This window comes from Aythya ferina, assembly GCF_964211825.1.
Source record: "Aythya ferina genome assembly, chromosome: 8".
NCBI lineage: Eukaryota > Metazoa > Chordata > Aves > Anseriformes > Anatidae > Aythya > Aythya ferina.
Window position 1 is genome coordinate 22,196,078 of NC_140304.1, and position 16,896 is coordinate 22,212,973.

The 16,896-nt window shown below is 55.6% G+C and overlaps 2 protein-coding genes across 6 annotated transcripts; one reads left to right on the forward strand and one right to left on the reverse strand.

The window, feature by feature from the left end:
* Window positions 1–1,631: 1,631 nt before the first annotated feature.
* On the forward strand, window positions 1,632–9,135 carry TMEM125 (transmembrane protein 125). Of its 4 annotated transcripts, none has more exons than XM_084527645.1 (2): window positions 1,632–1,890; window positions 6,036–9,135. In XM_084527645.1, the coding sequence occupies exon 2, from the start codon at window positions 6,345–6,347 to the stop codon at window positions 7,005–7,007; it is 663 nt and encodes a 220-aa protein (XP_084383771.1). In that variant the 5' UTR covers window positions 1,632–1,890; window positions 6,036–6,344; the 3' UTR covers window positions 7,008–9,135. The 4 variants fall into 4 exon arrangements, with proteins under 4 accessions (XP_084383771.1, XP_084383774.1, XP_084383772.1 ...); XM_084527648.1 differs by lacking the exon at window positions 1,632–1,890 and adding an exon at window positions 4,150–4,306; XM_084527646.1 differs by lacking the exon at window positions 1,632–1,890 and adding an exon at window positions 5,742–5,949.
* A 3,445-nt stretch (window positions 9,136–12,580) lies between these two features.
* Window positions 12,581–16,245, reverse strand: LOC311440619 (leucine-rich repeat-containing protein 19). Of its 2 annotated transcripts, none has more exons than XM_084527731.1 (4): window positions 15,990–16,245; window positions 14,234–14,741; window positions 13,376–13,522; window positions 12,581–13,231 (listed from the first exon to the last, which is right to left on the reverse strand). In XM_084527731.1, exons 1-4 carry the CDS (start codon window positions 16,077–16,079, stop codon window positions 12,858–12,860), a joined length of 1,119 nt encoding a protein of 372 aa, XP_084383857.1. In that variant the 5' UTR covers window positions 16,080–16,245; the 3' UTR covers window positions 12,581–12,857. The 2 variants fall into 2 exon arrangements, with proteins under 2 accessions (XP_084383857.1, XP_084383858.1); XM_084527732.1 differs by having other exon boundaries at window positions 14,234–14,803; window positions 15,990–16,244.
* Between the last annotated feature and the right edge of the window lie 651 nt (window positions 16,246–16,896).

The following is a 16,896-nucleotide window of genomic DNA, read 5'->3' on the forward strand; positions in this document are numbered from 1 at the left end:
CTTTGTAGAATAAATTGAGTGGTAGCAGCCACTACTTTAATGGATGTGGTTTAGAGAAATGGAATCAATCTTTCTGAAGAAAAAGAACCTTGTCCTAATAAGAGGAAGAAGCATATGCAGGTGAAGAATGATTTCTAAGTGGTGATTAATATGCTTAAAAGTATGCCTGTGTGTCACCCTCATTAAAAAGATGTCATTTTAAAGATGATACAAAGCCTGATGGATGAAGCCTACATAGACAGCTGGCAAACTCGGTTCAAGAGGATTTTGAACTTGCTCATGGTGGGTAAGAGGTGACTAAAACATTGTTCGTCAAAGGAGAACATTAAAGGTCAGGCATAGCAAAATGTTACAGCTGGGGTTTATCAGAGATTCACTGGGAAAAAAAATATTTTCCCTCTGTACTGGGAAAACAAGGCCATGATCAATCTCCTACGCATGTGCTGTAGAAATGCTTTCAGAATTAAGATTTAACTCGATTATGGTTTGGTATTCTGATGGTCTTCTGAATTTCTCAGGGTGCAAAGGTGCTTTCTGCTTTCATCCTCTCTTGGTCTGTGTTCTCTGATGAGCATCTCATGCTTTTATAAAGTTAGAGGCCACTTTTTAAAGTGAATACATGGCCATCTTTAGAGCTGAACAAGGCTTCCTCTTCGATGATGTGTTTGTTAACTGGCCCACGAAAAGGACAATTTTTTCTGGGTATTTAACCTCGTTATTCAAGAGCATTTCTATAGAGATGTCCACCACATCCCATTTGTTATTTTAAGTTTTCACCAACCACTGGAGAAATTATATTTCACAAGGTTCAAAAGATCCTGTCACAGCTGTCGTACTAACTGGTGTCTAAGTATTAGCATGTCATAAGCTTCTCATCTTACAGCCTGCCAAAAAACTACCATGTATCTTAATAACTGAGTCTCTTTCCATTGCTCAGGTAAGAACTGTTGTTCAGCCCTCTTTGCTTCTTTCTGCATCTCACAGGAGATTTTCTGGCTGCTCAGACCCATGGCAGTGATCTCTCTGTAGCCCTCTCCTATCATTAAGCCCAGCCACAAGGGAGGGGACCTGTGCTCCATCCAGGAGCCTGATTCCCCTACTGGCTCCAAGACTCCTGCTACTCCCTTTTCCCCCATCCTCTCTCAAGTGAGACCTTTTCTGCTTCCCTGATCCCCCTCAAATTCGTTGCCCTTTTCTTCCCCCCCGGATTGCTTGGAAGTCAGATCTGCAGCATGGTGGGCTCTGCTGCTGCTGTCTCCCAGGGAGGGGGTCCTGTGGCTGCCTGGTGACGGGAGGTGGCACAGAGTTCTGGAAAAGCACTGTGACATCTTGCCTGGTTCAACCACCCGCCTGGACTAACACTCCACAAATATCCAGCCCCGACGCGATCAGATGGCCCTAGCCTTTACAGGACAGCAGGAGCTGCTTTATTTAACACCACACAACAGCAAACACTCGCTTAATAAATCCTCCCTGGCGCTGCCAACTTGGCTGCACACTTCCCTCACCTGCAGCTTCTCCTTAGCCCTGGACCCCCTTTGCTCGCAGCAGCCGGGAGGAAATGAGCCGCCCGCCAGGATCGGGGCGGGAGGGAGGGCGAGGTGGTGCCTGCGTGACTCTGGAGCCTGGCCAAGGCCAGCAGCAGGTTTGCTGAGCCGCCACCCTGCTGGGGAATGCACCTGCCCCGCGAGGGCTCGCAGCCTGTCGCCGGTGCTGCCCGCGCCGGACCAGGAAGGAGAGCCGGCAGGAGCACCTGTTTCTTGGCAGGTGCCAGAGGAAGGGAAGAGATTTTTTCCCCGCGAGGTCCCTTCTTAGCTTGATCCAGTGGATGAAAAGCCTGGAAAAAACAGCCGGGAGCAAGGAGCGGTGTGGGCGAGGTGTCAGCAGCAGGTGAGTGAGCCTGGCTTCCCGGGAAGGGCCCCACTCCCGACCCGTGTGTGTGGGAAGGGCCCTACTCCCCCAGTAGCTGCCGGCAGGTCCGTGGGCTGCTCCACAGGTGCTTCGTAGCAGATCCTGCCTTCTGCCTCCACTTCACCCCTCCTCACCGTCACACTTCTCCTTGGCACTTAAAGCACCGGAGCCTCTTGGTCTCCAGGACCCGCAGCCAGCCCTTGGCAGGGGTGCCTCAGGACAGGCCCTGTGGGCTCGGGAAGCTGGATGCCTGCTGCACACACAGAGAGGAGGGGAGGCACAAATCTGTGTAACAGAGCGTGCCAAAGCTATCAAGATTTCTGTAAAAAGCAGCTGCCTGCTGACCCTGCTACAACCAGCTCTCCACCACCCGTGTGCCCAGAGCCCCTTGACCTGGTGGGAGGAAGGGATGGTCCTCCACCAGCCTGGTGGAGGACCAGCCAAATGGTGTCTGCAGGGAGGGATGCTCACTGCTGGGGAGAGAGGGTGGGCTCTCCAAGAGAGAGGTGTTCTAGCCTATGGTATTCAATAGGAGATAGGTGTTATCCTAGGGCTTGAGCAGCCCCAGGAAGGAGAAGCATTGGGAATCAGTGCCTGCTGTAGCAGCCAAAAGAGTGCAGATCTCTTGCCAGGATTTTGGGAAAGAAAGAGAGGTGCCCCATAAAAGCCTCAGTACTCCCATTCCTCATGTGTTCCTCTGTCCCCTCTCCCAAATTCTCAAGGATGAGATGTCCCAGGGCAGAAGTGTCCCTGATCCCAGTGGCACAGATGGGCTCTGAGCTTCTGCTTGGTTTGTCAGCAGTAACTCCGGCATAAAGCAACATATATGAGCTTCATTCTCTTTAAGCCTACATGGAACTGGAAAATTGCTTGAAAGGATAGAAAATTTGTATGCCTTTTCGGGACTGTAGGTTTCCATGGGGCTTGATGAGGGGTAATACGAAGCACAGAGCAGTGACAAGTCCATCCCAAATGGGTTTTGGCTGGACTGGCCCAAAATAAAATAAATTGTGGTGGACTGGAGAAACAGGGGAAGGAGATGGCTTGTATCTGTTTGAGATTGTGAGGCTCTGTTGGCATCTAGACTGCCAATGCAAAACGTTTTATATATTGTTGTTTATTTCATAGCGAAACTTGCCAGGCTCCCCAGTCTCCATGAGGCTGGCATTATCCACGTAGCTGCATCAAACCCTTCCAAAAGCTGGGGGTGCTGCAGAAGCCTGTCCCACCTCCAGGCTTCCCTTCCTGAACGCTGTGGGTACGCAACGTCTTACGTGGTACCCTAGGTTCAGGGAGAGGAGGAAAGTCAGGAATATTTCAACAGCTGACCTGTATGTGACTCTGAAATGAACATGTCAATTAACACTCAGTCTATGATCCACCTATCAGATATCAATCAGACATAAAAAGTCTGTAAGTAAATAAATAAATGCTCATATTGTTTCCTGGTGGTTGGCAGGCATGTGTCTCTCACGCCTGCAGCCAGAAGTGGTCAGAAACCTGGTGGTGACGACTCATTTCCCAGTTAAACATTGCCACATTTTCTAACATTTTGTTTTTTCCTGAGTTCCCAGTGCTTTCCTGTTCTTTGTCCACCTGCCAGACAGCGGTGGGGAATGAGACAGCCTGTCATTTTTTGTCTGAAATGTGACCTTCAGTCAGAAAGCAGTGTGTGGTTGGGCTGCTCTTCTCCTTTTTTACTTCCACACAAAGAAACCCATCAGCAAAGTTGATGTGAGATCTAGTTTCATCCCTGCTCCAGATCTGGAGCCTCCTAGTCTGACTCTGAGGTTGTCTGCTTTAAGCAGGTGTTTGGACCAGATGAGTTCACAAGGTCCCATCCCACCTAAATTACTCTGTGATTCTAAGTGTAAAAATAATTACACCAGGGATACAAACCCTTGCAATTTAGAGAAGCCCAAACAAGAGTGGATGCTCATGAAGCAAAAGAATGTATTCCCTGAACATTTTCAGTCGGATGCAAGGAAATGTGGAGGCACGCTTTAGTGGAAGTCCCTGCTTCTCCAAATCATTCTTTTAATATAGGTTAACATAACACTAGAAAATACATACCGTGTTTTGTTCTGCAGCAAGGTGCTCTAACAGCTTTATCTTGCTCCCTGACCGTATTCTGAGCAAATAAAACAGCTAAAGTTTAAAAAGCAGCATAAGAATGCAGTTCTGTAGCTTGGTTTTTGGTGGTGTTTTCCCTCCTCATGGTTTCTGTTGCTGTGTTGCTTTTGCTTACTGTTTGACTCAGCTTGATTGTGTGCACAACTGCAGTCAGGTGACAGAAGGCCACAGCCTTTGCACTTCTTCAAGCTTTACGTTTCTTCAGTCCAGAATCTTGATCTTATCTACCGACCTGCTATCTACTAAACTCACCCGTTCTCTGGTAAGGATGAGATAAGGCACCTCCGTGCTTGGAGAAGGAAAGGCAGGAGGAAGTCGTGCTTACACAGGGCAAGCTGAGCTGTTTGCCTAGGCTGGGGAAGTGCTGCCAGGCCTGGTGTCTTCTCGCCCCTCTGCTTTCAAAGCACCTCATGAAACCCTCACCTGCTTGGGGACCTGTGCCCCAGGCACACGCAACCATGCTGCCAGCCTGAGGTATCTTTGCCATCTTGTACAGAATCAAATGGTCCCAGTGGGCACAGATCAGTATGCTCAACCACTGCTTTTTTTTTTTGTTCCCCTCCGACTGATGTTTTCTGGTTGTCCTGGCTATAGCCAGGATCCGCAAGTCCCCAGTGGGCCTGCGGGTGAGCGTCGGCAGTGCGACCCGCTGCATCCCAGCCCAGGCCCCACCAAGCAGCAGTGCAGGGGAACCGCACGGTGCTCAGTTGCGGAGGCATGGCAGGTCCCAGGCCGGCACACCAGCAGTGGCTGAGGCTTCCTGGACACGTGGCAGCAGCTGGCAGCGAGCCCCGAGCCACGTCCAGGCTGAGCTCACGCTGCGCCGCCACAGTGACTCAGGGGGAGCTGGGCCTGACGCTGTCAGGCGGTGACTGGTTCGGGCACCCCCACCATTGTCCTCCCTCTTCCCCCTCCCCGTGGTGGTTTGTCCCTGCTGGAGATGCCAAGATGAGGCCTGGGCGCTGGGGGATGTGGTCTGTGAGAGGTGTCTGGGGAGAAAAGGTCCCTGCTACGTGCAGGGCTGCTATGCGTGGAGGTCACCAATGCTCTCCAGCCAGCCAGAATGAGCCCAGAGTCCCAGCACTGTGCTGAGTGCAGCACAAAGACAAACTCAGCATGTTAGGCTGGTGGTCTCCTGGAGAGAGCTGGAACTCAAGGGATCTGCATCAGTTCCTGTCCCTGCCCTGGGCTCCTGTGGGACTCCAAGCAATTCCTGTGTGTGGGTCTGAGATGGCCAAGGGTGCACCATCCTGCCTGGGAGGCAGCTCATGGTCTCCAGGGTCTGACACATGTCCCTAGGGCTCAGCCCTACCTGAGCTTTACCAGGTCCCAGCTGCTTCTGCTCTTTCCATACAAGTGCTGAGACACAACCATCAGGTTTCTGCAGGAAACGTGGGAAGGGGACTGCCAGTGGGGCAGGGGCAGGGATGGGGCTGAGGACATGTAGCAAGGGCAGCTCGCCCTGTTCCAGCAGCTGGACTGGAAGGGTTAAGCCCCAGCCCAGACCCCCACCTCCTGCTGTCACTCTGGGCAGCAGAGCCAGTTGGTGACAAGAGGCTGATGCTGATGAGGGAGCATGTGAAGCCGGAGCTGTGAATGGGGCTTTATCCCCAGAGGGACTGGCCTCTGCTCCGTCCTGCCCCGCTGCCAGCACCAGCTGCAGGCAGGGCCCCGCGGGCAGTGACGTGCCAGTAGCCTCCGAGTGGGGCACGCGGGGCTGGGGAGCTGGAGACTCTCTCAGGCAAGGGCTTTGCAAGGGGAACTGGCCAGGTCAGGGCAGGCTGAGGTCTCCCTGCAGCATGCGGAGGTCTCCTGGGAAGACACGAGCGGCCCAAGGCATGGGGCTTTTGTGAGGACAGCAGGGGAAGGTCAGCAGGCCAGCCCCGAGCAACTGAGGTCTGTGAGGTCTGTCTCTTTTGAACAGCTGGGGACTGTTCAAAACAGGGAAGCAGGATCTCTGTTTAACACTATCTTCTCTTCTTGGCTTTCAGATGAAATTCACAGGAAAGGAAGGACACAGCCCTGGACGTTCTGGTACTGCGCTGCTGTGGGGATGCTCCACCATGTCCTGCAACCCTGCTTGGAGGGTGGGCTCAGCCCCGGCACACGGACCGTAGCTCTGCAAGTGGCACTGCCACAGAAGGGAGCTCCGCCAGGCTCCAAGGAACAAGACTGAACCCTCTGTGCTTGAGACATGTTGCTGCCTTCACAGCCACCGCTGCTTTGACGTCCCCCTTTGCTGTGAGGGTCTAGTTCCTCTGTGTGATCCCCCCCGTTCCGTCCCCACCCAGCCGCCCACCATGCCGGAGCTGGCAGAGCTGAGCACCCCCCGCACGCCCGCGGACGCTGACCACATCCAGAGGAACATCCTGGAGGAGCACGTGGAGCTGTGGTGGTTCCAGGACCCCAAGAAGTCCATCCTGTGCTACGGGGTGGCGGTGGTGCTGATCCTGGCCTGCGGGATCGGGGGCATCATCCTGCTGTACAGCACCAGCAGCCGGTCCGGGGAGTGGCGGCTGGCGGTGGGCACCACGCTCTGCCTCCTGGCCCTGCTCGTGCTGCTGAAGCAGCTGCTGAGCTCCGCAATCCAGGACATGAACTGCATCCGTAGCCGGGACCAGATTGAGCTCCTGAAGAGCGGGGGCTTATCGGACTGCCTGGTGCTGCTGCTCAGCGCCCTGGTGCTGCTGGTCTGCGGGGTGGTGCTCACCATCCTCTCCACCACCACCATGCAGCTCAGCCCGGCGCGGCCGCTGGCCAGCATGTTCACCAGCGGGATCGTCCTCCTGGTCGCCGGCAGCGTCATCCTCCTCTGCCTGCTGCTCTACCTGCTCTGCACCTCCTGCTGCCAGGCTGCCCCGCGGGGCCTGGAGACAGGTGAGATCCGGGTCTTCACCATCTCCGGCCGCCTCGCTGCCAACAGGCGCCTTCCTCCCACCTCCAGCATGGCCAACCTCATCTGACCCGCAGACACTCCGCCTGTGCTCGCTGCATACGGCCCCTCTCAGGGCTTTTGCTGGCCTTTCCCAAAGGAAGGGCGCGATTTGTGCCTCGGATTTCCTTCAGAGATGACTGGCATTTGCTGCACCTCGGCTAACAGCGCGGCAGGGACGTTGGGTTGCCTGGATAGGCTTTGTGATCCGGAGCTTTACGAGCACGGCGCTGGCCTGTTCTGCTTTTTATCCTGGCAAAGCCTCCTGCGACAGCTGCTGCCTGCCCTGCCGGCCGTGTCCCATTGTCACAGAGCCAGGTGAGCCCGTCCAGCACCTCGGGGGACCCCAAGATGTGTCTCCTGCCATTCTCTGGGCCATGCTGCTCCTGGCAGGAGAGGCTGCAACCACTGGTGGTGTAATCCCAGCCCGGCCTCTGAGAGAGTTCTTGTGGGGGGATTTGAGGGGGAGTCTGTGTGCCAGAGCCCCTGAAATGCCTCTTGATTCTGCAGTGCCAAGATCTTTCCCACTATTCCCTTGCTGCAGCCCCACCATCTCAGGCCTGGGGCTGCTGTGCGTGGAGAGCTGCTGCTCTGCCAGAGAGGCGAGAGGTGTCCGACCTCAGCAACCCCTGCAGAGACACCCCGAGTGCTGCGGCTCAGCCCAGTCCCCTCCGGGGTGCACAGTTTTGTGCACAGCAGGACAGCTGCTCCGTTACCATATGGGCCGTACCCTGAGCTTTGCTGGTTTTATCTGTGAGGTATCTACCACTGAGGTGCCTTTCCTAGGGGCAGGCTAACAGCTCACTCAGAAATTTTTCCTGTCAATTGAGGCTAATCTACCTGTCAACATTTTTATTTCCTCCATGGACCCATGAACCATTTCACTGCTTCTGCCCTTTCCATCCAACCTTCTTAGCCAAGCTGTTTTCCTGCAACCCTCTCTTTTTCTCTCCACCTTCCCGTCTACTCCCATCTCCCTTGACCTGAGCTGCTCTGCCCTTTTTGATCTTTATTTTCCAAGTTCCCCCTGAGAACTAGGGTCCCTGTAATAGAAAAAGATCAACCTTTTTCTTTTTGCTGCCTGGTAGCAAATTTATTTTGAAGAGGTTGATAGCTCGTTCCCTTATCACTGCCTGTATTACACCTGGAAGCAGTGCTGGAGGTTCAGCATCTGTGAGCCCCATGAGGTGCAGCTGGACAAGGAGGACTTCATCCCTGTGCAGCTCCAGACCACACCATCCATGACGCAATCAGATCATGAGGGCACTTCTGTCTTCATCTGCCCTTTCCCCTTTCCTACTGACATTCCTTCCCCCTGAAGCCTGGGATTGTTTTCCCCAAAGTATGGGAACATTGTTTTGTTTTTTCTTTTCTGGATCTCTGTTTCTTCTTCTTCTTTTTTTTTTTTTTTTTTTTTTTTTTTTCTCTGCCACTTTCATATCATCCATACAACTTACTAAACTGATGTTTTCTCCCCTCTCTGCACCACTTCCCTTAATGCACCCAAGAACTGATCCTGTGCTGCTAAGCTCAGGTCCTTCTGTGCTAAATGTTCTGTGTTTGTGTAGCAAAGAGCAGTCCTTCCCCACAGGGCTGCTTAGCCCCAGGTTCAGCAGGGACGGCTGTGTACACGCATGGAGGGACGGCCACAGCAGGACAGAAGTTCTGCACCTCCCGCAGCTGCTGCTGTGCACATCTGTGCAGGTGCACGTGCAGGGACACCGAGCTGCACCGGCTCTGCCTGCAGCAGTGCTTTTCCTGTTGCTCCCAGCTTCCCCGCCCTGCACGCGTGGACAGGTCGCAGGGACCTGCGTGCCAGCTGTTTTGCACACCTGGGCACTTCTGTGAAGACGCACGTCTGTGCCCAGCTCGCAGCTCTGTGCTGCCCGCCTGTCAATGTGAATCCTTCCCTCCATAACCCCTGCAAAATGTGCCCCAATGCACAGGAACTGTGCCAGGAAAGGATGCCAGGGGACCACCTCCCAGCCCAAGGAAGAAAGAGATAAGAACAGGCTGGCTGTGCAGAGCGAGGTTTGGGTATCAGGCTGCCCAGATGGATGGAGCCTGTCACTGACTCACCTCCTGCAGCAGCATTACTGTTTTGTTCCTTTCTCATTTCCTGTGTTGTGCATGGAAAAACATAATAAAGTGTTGCAGAAGTTGGCTGTGCCGAAGGCTGGTGCTTCAGCGTGGGCTCTTCTCCAGAGCAGGAGATTGCAGGGCTGTGCAGATCTGATCTCTGCTCGGGGCTGGAATCACGACCGCCTGGGGTCCATCCTTCGGCTGTGGTTTCAGCTCATCAGCTAGCAGGGCAACGCTGACACACTCCCCCAGATGCCTGTACTTATCTCCTGGTACGTGACTCCCACCTCCCGAAGCTCACACATCTCCCTCTGCTCAAGGACCTCGCCACAACAGGTCCCCCTTAGCACTGCCCCATGAGCCTAAGAGCCGGCCATGCCCCCGGCAGGAGCTCATTAAGCAGACAGAGCCACCTGAACGTGACGGTGCTGGCCGGGTTGTTTACAGAGAAGCTGCTTTGCCCTGCGGTGGGGCTCAGCCTCGAGCCTCGTGGTGGCAGCTGCTGCCTCCGGGGAGCCTGGAACCAGTCCTGCTGCATACCTGCTGCTGCTCACATCCGCCAGCCTAAACCTCCATCCTCTGGGCAGCTCCCAGGGATGACCCCTGGACGAGAAGGCTCCTCCTTTCCTGCTCTGACCCTCTTGTGTCCCCAGCTCTGCGGCCACATGCATTTTTCCCCGGCACAGGCGAGCTGCCAGGTGCTTGCCCCTGGCACTGGAGCTGCCTGGGGGTGGTGGAGAGGTGCTGGGCGCCCCGCGTGACGGGAAAGCATCCGTGCTGGTCGGTTAAAGAATAAACAGGTGGGCATCCGAGCAGGGTCAAAGTAGACAAGTAAGTAACCACTTGGTACTGAGGAATGAGAGTAAGTGAGATCCTGAGGTAAAAAAAAAAAAAAAAAAAAAAAAAAAAGCAGTTATGTGTTTAATCTCTTTTAAGACATTGTTGAGACCAAAAGTAAACTACTACATCTAGCATGAGTTCTTATTGTAAAAAGCATATTGAAAATCTCAGAAAATAGCCTCCTAAAGATAAATTAAATGTATTTTCCCAGCCCTCATATTTAAGTTTTCTATGTTACGTGAAATACGTTAGGAATTTCCTAAAATCACAGCATATAGTGTATCTTCAGAGTGAGGGGCAGAGGTAGAAGAGGGCTCTTAAGGTGAGGCCAGAAAGCAAAACTGCAAAACTAAAGCCAGGACGAGTTCAGTTCAGAGCTGTGGCATTTAAGAAAGAAAACTGAGGGACCACTAAAACAAGCCACCAGGTTTTGCATCTCCTCGTGGTTTCAGAAAAGACTTTCCCTCCCCGGAAGATGCTTTAAGCTACCACCCTGCATCAGACACCTGATCCGGTTGTGCCCTTTGTTTTACATTCTCTGACGTGTGTTATCTGCCTCTGTATACACTGCGCTGTATAAATACCTTAATATGTGCCAAAGGAGAAGATGGTTTACAACAAAAGAGAGGTCTGGAGGGCACAGGGGACTCAGTGGCAGGGCTGTGAGGAAGGCATTCCCCATGACCAGGCACCCTCAGAGCAGGGCGGGGGTTCCCCAGCTTTCAGGGACAGCAAGGACTGGGCTGTGTCATCTCATCACAGAGATGACAGGAATGCAAAAATTATAACATTTGCATAATTCAGGGTTGGAGATATGCAATCAGTACCGTGAGATGGGGTCATTTTGCCCCAGCGCACGTGCCTGCCTGGCACCACAGCCTTTCCAGGTGCCTTTGTAGCACATCTTGCTTTAAAGGGGGAAGAGAAAATAGAGAAGGAAGACAGCAGGAAACAATTCTGGAGAAAAGTACACAGGAACCCTGCAGCGACACGCCAGGACGGTGTGCACGAGATCACGCAACAGGTTTGTTTGCACAGGAACAGAAGTTACGCCGCGAATCTCTTCTCTCAGGGCACAAAGTGCACAGCAACGCCTGAGCAAACCCGAGGCAGCACCCATGTCCCAGCCCGGGCAGAGTCTGCGGTGGGGCCGAGCACCATGGGCTGGGGTCCCCGCTGAGGGTCTTGCAGTTCCTGGCTTTCCTACTCCATCCTCGTGGGCAAGCAGTGAGCCCCTCGACCTCACAGTACCCCACGGCCCTGCTGGGGAGTGGGGGGCTCCAGCATCAAGGGAAGTAGAGCAGGGAGATGAACTGGGGTCCTGCTGCCACCAGGAGGGGTTACTGGGGTAGGAGGGAGATTTTTCACAGTGGTTGCTTGGTCAAAGACACCTGGAAAGGCCCCTGTCACCCACCAGTGCCAGCCCGCCAGAGCCCTAACAAGCAGCTTACGTGGGATGGGGGAATATGCCTGGCAACTGGGACCTCGCTTTGTCTCCCATTTTTCCTAATTATTTTCATGCTTTAACCTGTAGACCCCAAAGACTCTGGTTCCTTAATGTCTCGCTGTCTGGGCGTTAATACAGCTGGAGGGAGCGGCAGAGGGCAGAGGGACTGCTCTGGCCGGCAGGCAGCTGAGGAGCTGGTTCTTGGGGCACCCGGCCCCGGTGCCTCACGTGGTGCTGGAAGCGGCCCCTGCTGCCAGAGCAGCCTTCCCGCACGAGGAGAGCACACTCCTGCCGTCCACAGCGAGGACACAGGATCCTTCCAGCTCTCCCTAGCTGTTCAGCCTCGCTTTCCCTGTTCTACCACCCAGCGAGCCGATCAACCGCACGTGCTGCTGGCAGCATCGGCGTGAACACCGCATGGCGGCGGGAGGAATGAACGTGATGCCAGCACAGAGGGAGGCTCAGACCCAGCTTCCTGACAGCAGCAAGTCATGCTGCACGTGGCAGAGCACGGGGAGCTGCAGACATGGCTGCTGGGGGGCCCGGCAGCACCGCTCCATGGGACATGCCAGCGTCCCAGCACTGCCTGCCCCTCGCAGCTCCGTGAGTGGGACAGGAGCCATGCTGGCACACACAGGGCCAACACGTGAAGTGTTTGCAATCTAAGCAGTGAGCTGGCTGACAAAACACTCAGCCATCAGAGCCAAACGTATAGGCCAACTCCTGGCATGGTTTCACCCAGTTGGCTGCAGGAGGCTGTTGACAAAAAGGCAGGTTTGGCAGCTGGACGCGTGCTGGTATGGCGCCCTTCAGCTGGCGCTGCAAGGCAAGCGGCCATACTCCAGGTATGGACTTCTGTGAAAGGGAATATAAAAAGATATTGCTAAAACTACACAAGTTTAGTCAGATAATTAACAACTTTAGTCAGACAATTAACAATTAAGCAGCTGTTACAGCCCTAAACTTTTCTCCTGTGGGCTGGTAAAGGTTTGCTGAACGCACAATGATGCTTCAACCTGTGGCAGAGAGCAGTGACACACACTGTCCCTACCACAGGAGAGGAAAGCCCAGGTGAGTAACTCTCCTTTGCCAGAGACCCAGCAAAGCTACCAGCGGTGCTGGCGTGACATATCCCCCATGCCAGGAGGGGTCCAGAGACCCTGCCAGGCAGCCCCACACCCCTGGTCAGCTATGGAGCCACAGGGAGAGCCCCAGAAAACCATCGCAGGCAGAGGCAGGGTTGAATCACACTTTAATCACATTTTAATCCTCCTCGTCCAGCTGCAGTCAGCACCATCCTGCTCCTCCTCAGCACCCGAGCAGGGCTGGGAGAGCAGCAGCGTGTCTGGTGTCTCCAAACCGGTGCAGCCCTGCTGGCATCACACTGGGGCATGGGGACCCCTTCTCCCCACTCCTTCCTTCCTGCTCCCCTCCGCATGGGGACAAAAGCCAAGGGTGAGTGGAAAAGGCAGGAAGGAGATGGGGGCGTGGGGATGGAGAGGGGCAGCAGCCTCAGATGGAGAGGTGTGACTGCCTCTCCTCCTCCTCCTCCTCCTCCCGCAGCTGCTCACTGGGCTGGATGTAGTTGTCCTCGATGAAGCCGTCGTCATCCTCAGCTTGCAGGCCGGTGACATTGGGCATGGGGTGGCTCTCGCCACCACCCCAGCCTGAGGAGCCCCTGTCCCAGCCCAGGCCCTCCTCCATGGGGTTGCCTCCAATCGAGCTGGTCTCAGGCAGCGGCCGGTGGTGGTAGCTGACGAAGTTCTTGTGGCAGAGCTTGCACTTGGCCACCAGCGCCACCAGGATGGAGATGCTGATGGCAGTCACCAGGAAGCCCACCAGGTATGGCCAGCTCCTTCCTCCCTTCCCCACAGGCACGGTGGTGGCTGCAGCAGAGAACAGGCATGTCAGGGCACCGTGGGCCAGGCTGCAGCACCGCGAGCTGCAGGGGAGAGCAGGGGGTCTCCACCATGGGGACATCACCCATGGGGGTGGGCAGGAGGGAGCTGGTTCTTACTGACACAACTTACTGTCATTGAGGGTGGCTGTGGTCAGCTGCCCCGGGCTGACATCCCGCAGAAACCGCTGCTTTTTTTGGCAGCCCAGGTCCTGGGAGTCCAGAGCTGAGATGTCCTGTCCCCACAGCTCTGGGGGTGATGCGCAGGTGACCTGCATGGCTGGGAGACACACAGGCCAAGGTGAGACGTGAGGGTCCTCATCTGTTCCCTCTCCTGCTCAGGGAAAGTGCTCCCTGCTTGCTCCTGGCTTGATGGGGTGCCTCACGAGGCTGTCCCAGCACTGCCCTCCAGCCTAGATGGTCCCCAGCTCGGTGTAAGGCACAACCAGAGTTAAAAATCCCTAATCATGGAGCTGTCAGCAACAAGCAGAGCTGCGCAAGTGTGTGTCCATGGTTAGCAGGCTCTACTTAACTGGGCAGTGCCAAATTCACAGACACTGACAGAAACCCCACAGACATAGGGCTGTTCTTGCCTGGGAGCTGAGCTCAGGGGGCTGAAGCCTGATCCTGCTCCTCAGGTGGAGATGCTGAATGCTCAGCAGGTTGTAAAAATCTGGTCCCTTCATGCAGATACATATATATAGATTTAGGAGCCGAAATGTATGTGCTGGTCATTTCCCAGAAAATTGGATAAATTACAGCTCACTGAATATTTTCCTTCTGTCTGTCATTCCTCAAAATCTTTGATACTGTCTGTAGCCGCAAGTGAGGAACTGACACCACAGCTCAGTTCTGTGTCCCTCAGCAGGGAGGTGAGAAATCCCTGGGCAGCAGCCTCAGAGCCTGCAGAGAGGCTGGAGAAAATGATCAAACTCCCCACACACAATTCCTCCTGTCTGAAACCTCTCCTGTCACCTGTCCCCTGACTCACCTTGTCTGCGCCTTAGCCACTGATGCAAGGGGTGAGCAGCACAGTCACAGACCCAGGGGTTCCCATCCAGCTGGACCTCAGGGACAGCCTCCATCAGCTGCAACATCGAAGCATCCACGGACAGCAGCGCGTTGCTCCGCAGGTCCAGGTGGAGAAGACCTCTCAGCGGCAGGAAGAACGGGACCTCCAGCTCTTGCAGACTGTTGTTTCTTAGGAGCAGTGTGTGCAAGCTTTCCAAGCCCTTGAAAGTGTCTGTATGTAGAGAGGTGATGCTGCAGCTGCTCACGTCCAGCAGCCGTAGTGCCCCCAGGTTGGAGAAGACAGCGGGGCTCAGTGTGAGCAGGGCATTGCCAGAGAGGTTGAGGGAGTGCAGGGAAGGAAAATGCATCAAAAGTGTCCCATGACGAGGCATGACCAAGCTGTTGAAGGAGAGGTCCAAGCCAGTGATATTTCTTGGAAGGGAGCTCGGAGCATACAGAAGGTTCTTCCCGTTGCAGTTGGCCCATCCCTGGGGAAAGAGCTGCTGTCTGTGATGGGCTCTCTGTACTGAGGAGGATCTCTGGACTGAGACTGCCCAGAAGTTCAAATGTGTTAATTAACTACACTTGCAGAGCTTAGAAAAACAAAGACACAAGTGGGTGCAAAAATACATGAGCTGCCAGTTTGATGTGAGCCAGGCTAAGTGGAGATAGACAGAAATCAGCCTGTCCCCACTCCTGGGGTAGTTGCCACCTGGGGTCACCTTGCAGCAGGCTCCATGGGCTCTGCAGCCCATGCCAGGAGCTGCTCCCCGGGCCCCATGCAGGGAAACAGCACCCACACCTGCCTGCTCCTGTAGCTACACAGCAAATAGTGGCTTAGTGCAGGTTGCCTGCATCTGTACTAGAGAATAAAACAGACTGGAGGCTGCTCTCTGTCCCAGAAAGCCAGCAGTCCATGCTGGATAGATCCATTGACCCAAGCAGATGGATTTCCTTTTCCCTCCAAAAAATGACATGGTCAAATTCAAGCTGGTTTGGGGAGCAGTCCCAGCACACATTACTCCTGCCTGGGCATTACCCGGGACAGGGCTGGCTGGGAGGGAAGCTGCCGGAGATGTAACACTGCCAAGGCACTGCTGCTATTTACTATTACTATAGGAGCCGCATGTGGGTGTCCCGTGCTGGACACTTGCTGTAGCCCTTGGTGCCAGGTTTCCAGTCTGGCTGCTCTCCAGCTAGCAGGCATTTCCATTCCTTCACCTCCCTCACGGCCACCTCTCCTTCCATCCTCCCATTCTCCCAGATCTCCTGCCAGCCCCTTCCATCCCTGCTTGCCAGAGACACAGACAGGCACTTACAAACCCGGACTGACAAGGACTGGATGGTGCCGGGGCCGAGCCGCGGTGGCACCGCACAGGCACAGTGCTGAGCTCGCACAGTGCAGGCTTGGGGCTGCTGGGGACAAGGGTCCCGCTGCGAGAGCTCCCTATCTGCCATGCTGCAGCCTCAGTCAGTCCCTGCGTCACCACACATGGCAGCAGGGACCGAGGGGCTCCCTGGAGGTTGCACACACCCTGTACAGACCAGATTTTGGCTGGGAGCCCCTCAGGTGTCCCTGCCTGCCGCTGCTCGGGGGCAGCTGCGGTGCTGCAGCTGAGCAATCCCCAGAGCCAACAACACGGCAGCCCGGGCAAGTCCCTGCCAGCCCCGGCGTGCTCCAGCAACCAGCAGGGACAAGGCAACCCCGAGCCCACCCCCAAGCCCCCATCCCCTACCTGGCTGTGGAGGCTGCAGGGGTGTCCCGCCACCGCGACCGCCCAGGCACAGAGCAGGCCGCAGACAGGGAGCAGGCCGGCAGGAGCCATTTGGCTCCAGGAAGCTGCCGGGCAGAAAAACAAGTTTGAGGGCGGGTGGCGGAGCCGACCGTGCCGGTGAGGCGCGGTGGTGACGGGGGACGCCCACCCCCGGCCAGGCCACGGCCACCACGACGCCCCGCGGTGCCGCTCACCCGGGGCCAGCCCGGCGGCCGTGCGGCACAGGGCAAGGCGGCGGCTGGGTTACACATTAACCACCGCGCCTCGCCGCCCCGGGGGCTGCTCCGGGCAGAGGCAGGCTCCTGGCCGGGTGGCTGGGGCAGAGCGGGAGGTGGGCATGGAGGTGGCACCTCAGGAGGGTCGCTCAGGAGAGTGGCTTGAGGACGGCTGACCTTGGGGCTGCCCGCCAGCTGTGCCCTGGAGTCAGCGAAAAACAGGGAAATGATCCTCGGGGAAAGGGTTTCCCAGCCACCTGTCCCTGATCTCATCAGTGTGGGGTAACTGCAACACAGACGGGCACCCTGCCTCCTCCTGCTCTGCCGATGCAATGGGCAGGCTGGGGATGCCAGTGGCATCGTCATGCAGAGGCACCGTCACACGGAGGCATCGTCACACAGCAGCAGCATCACGCAGCAGCCCCAGTGCTGGCGGCAGCCTTGAACCTGGCCTTGCAGGGCATCCCCAGGGCCCGCTGTGTGCAGAGAACAGAGCAAACCGCCCGAAAGGCAGGGCTAGGAAATGCTGCTGAGGCGGCCTGTAGGTGGACTCGCAGGGTGTTTGCGTTTCCTATCAGGAAACGTATCAGTGCATTATGGTTTCTGGCATGCGGTGCCTTGGATTAGAATGTGCAAATGATAACAGAAAGGGG

Bases quoted from the DNA above. Each gene is read 5' to 3' on its own strand.
- TMEM125 (XM_084527645.1), top strand. From the start codon at position 6,345: ATGCCGGAGCTGGCAGAGCTGAGCACCCCCCGCACGCCCGCGGACGCT.
- LOC311440619 (XM_084527731.1), bottom strand. From the start codon at position 16,079: ATGGCTCCTGCCGGCCTGCTCCCTGTCTGCGGCCTGCTCTGTGCCTGG. The intron at 14,742-15,989 runs GTAGGGGATGGG...CTCTTTCCCCAG, and splicing joins CCTGCAGCCTCCACAGCCAG to GGATGGGCCAACTGCAACGG. The intron at 13,232-13,375 runs GTAAGTTGTGTC...TCTCTGCTGCAG, and splicing joins CACAGCCACCCTCAATGACA to CCACCACCGTGCCTGTGGGG.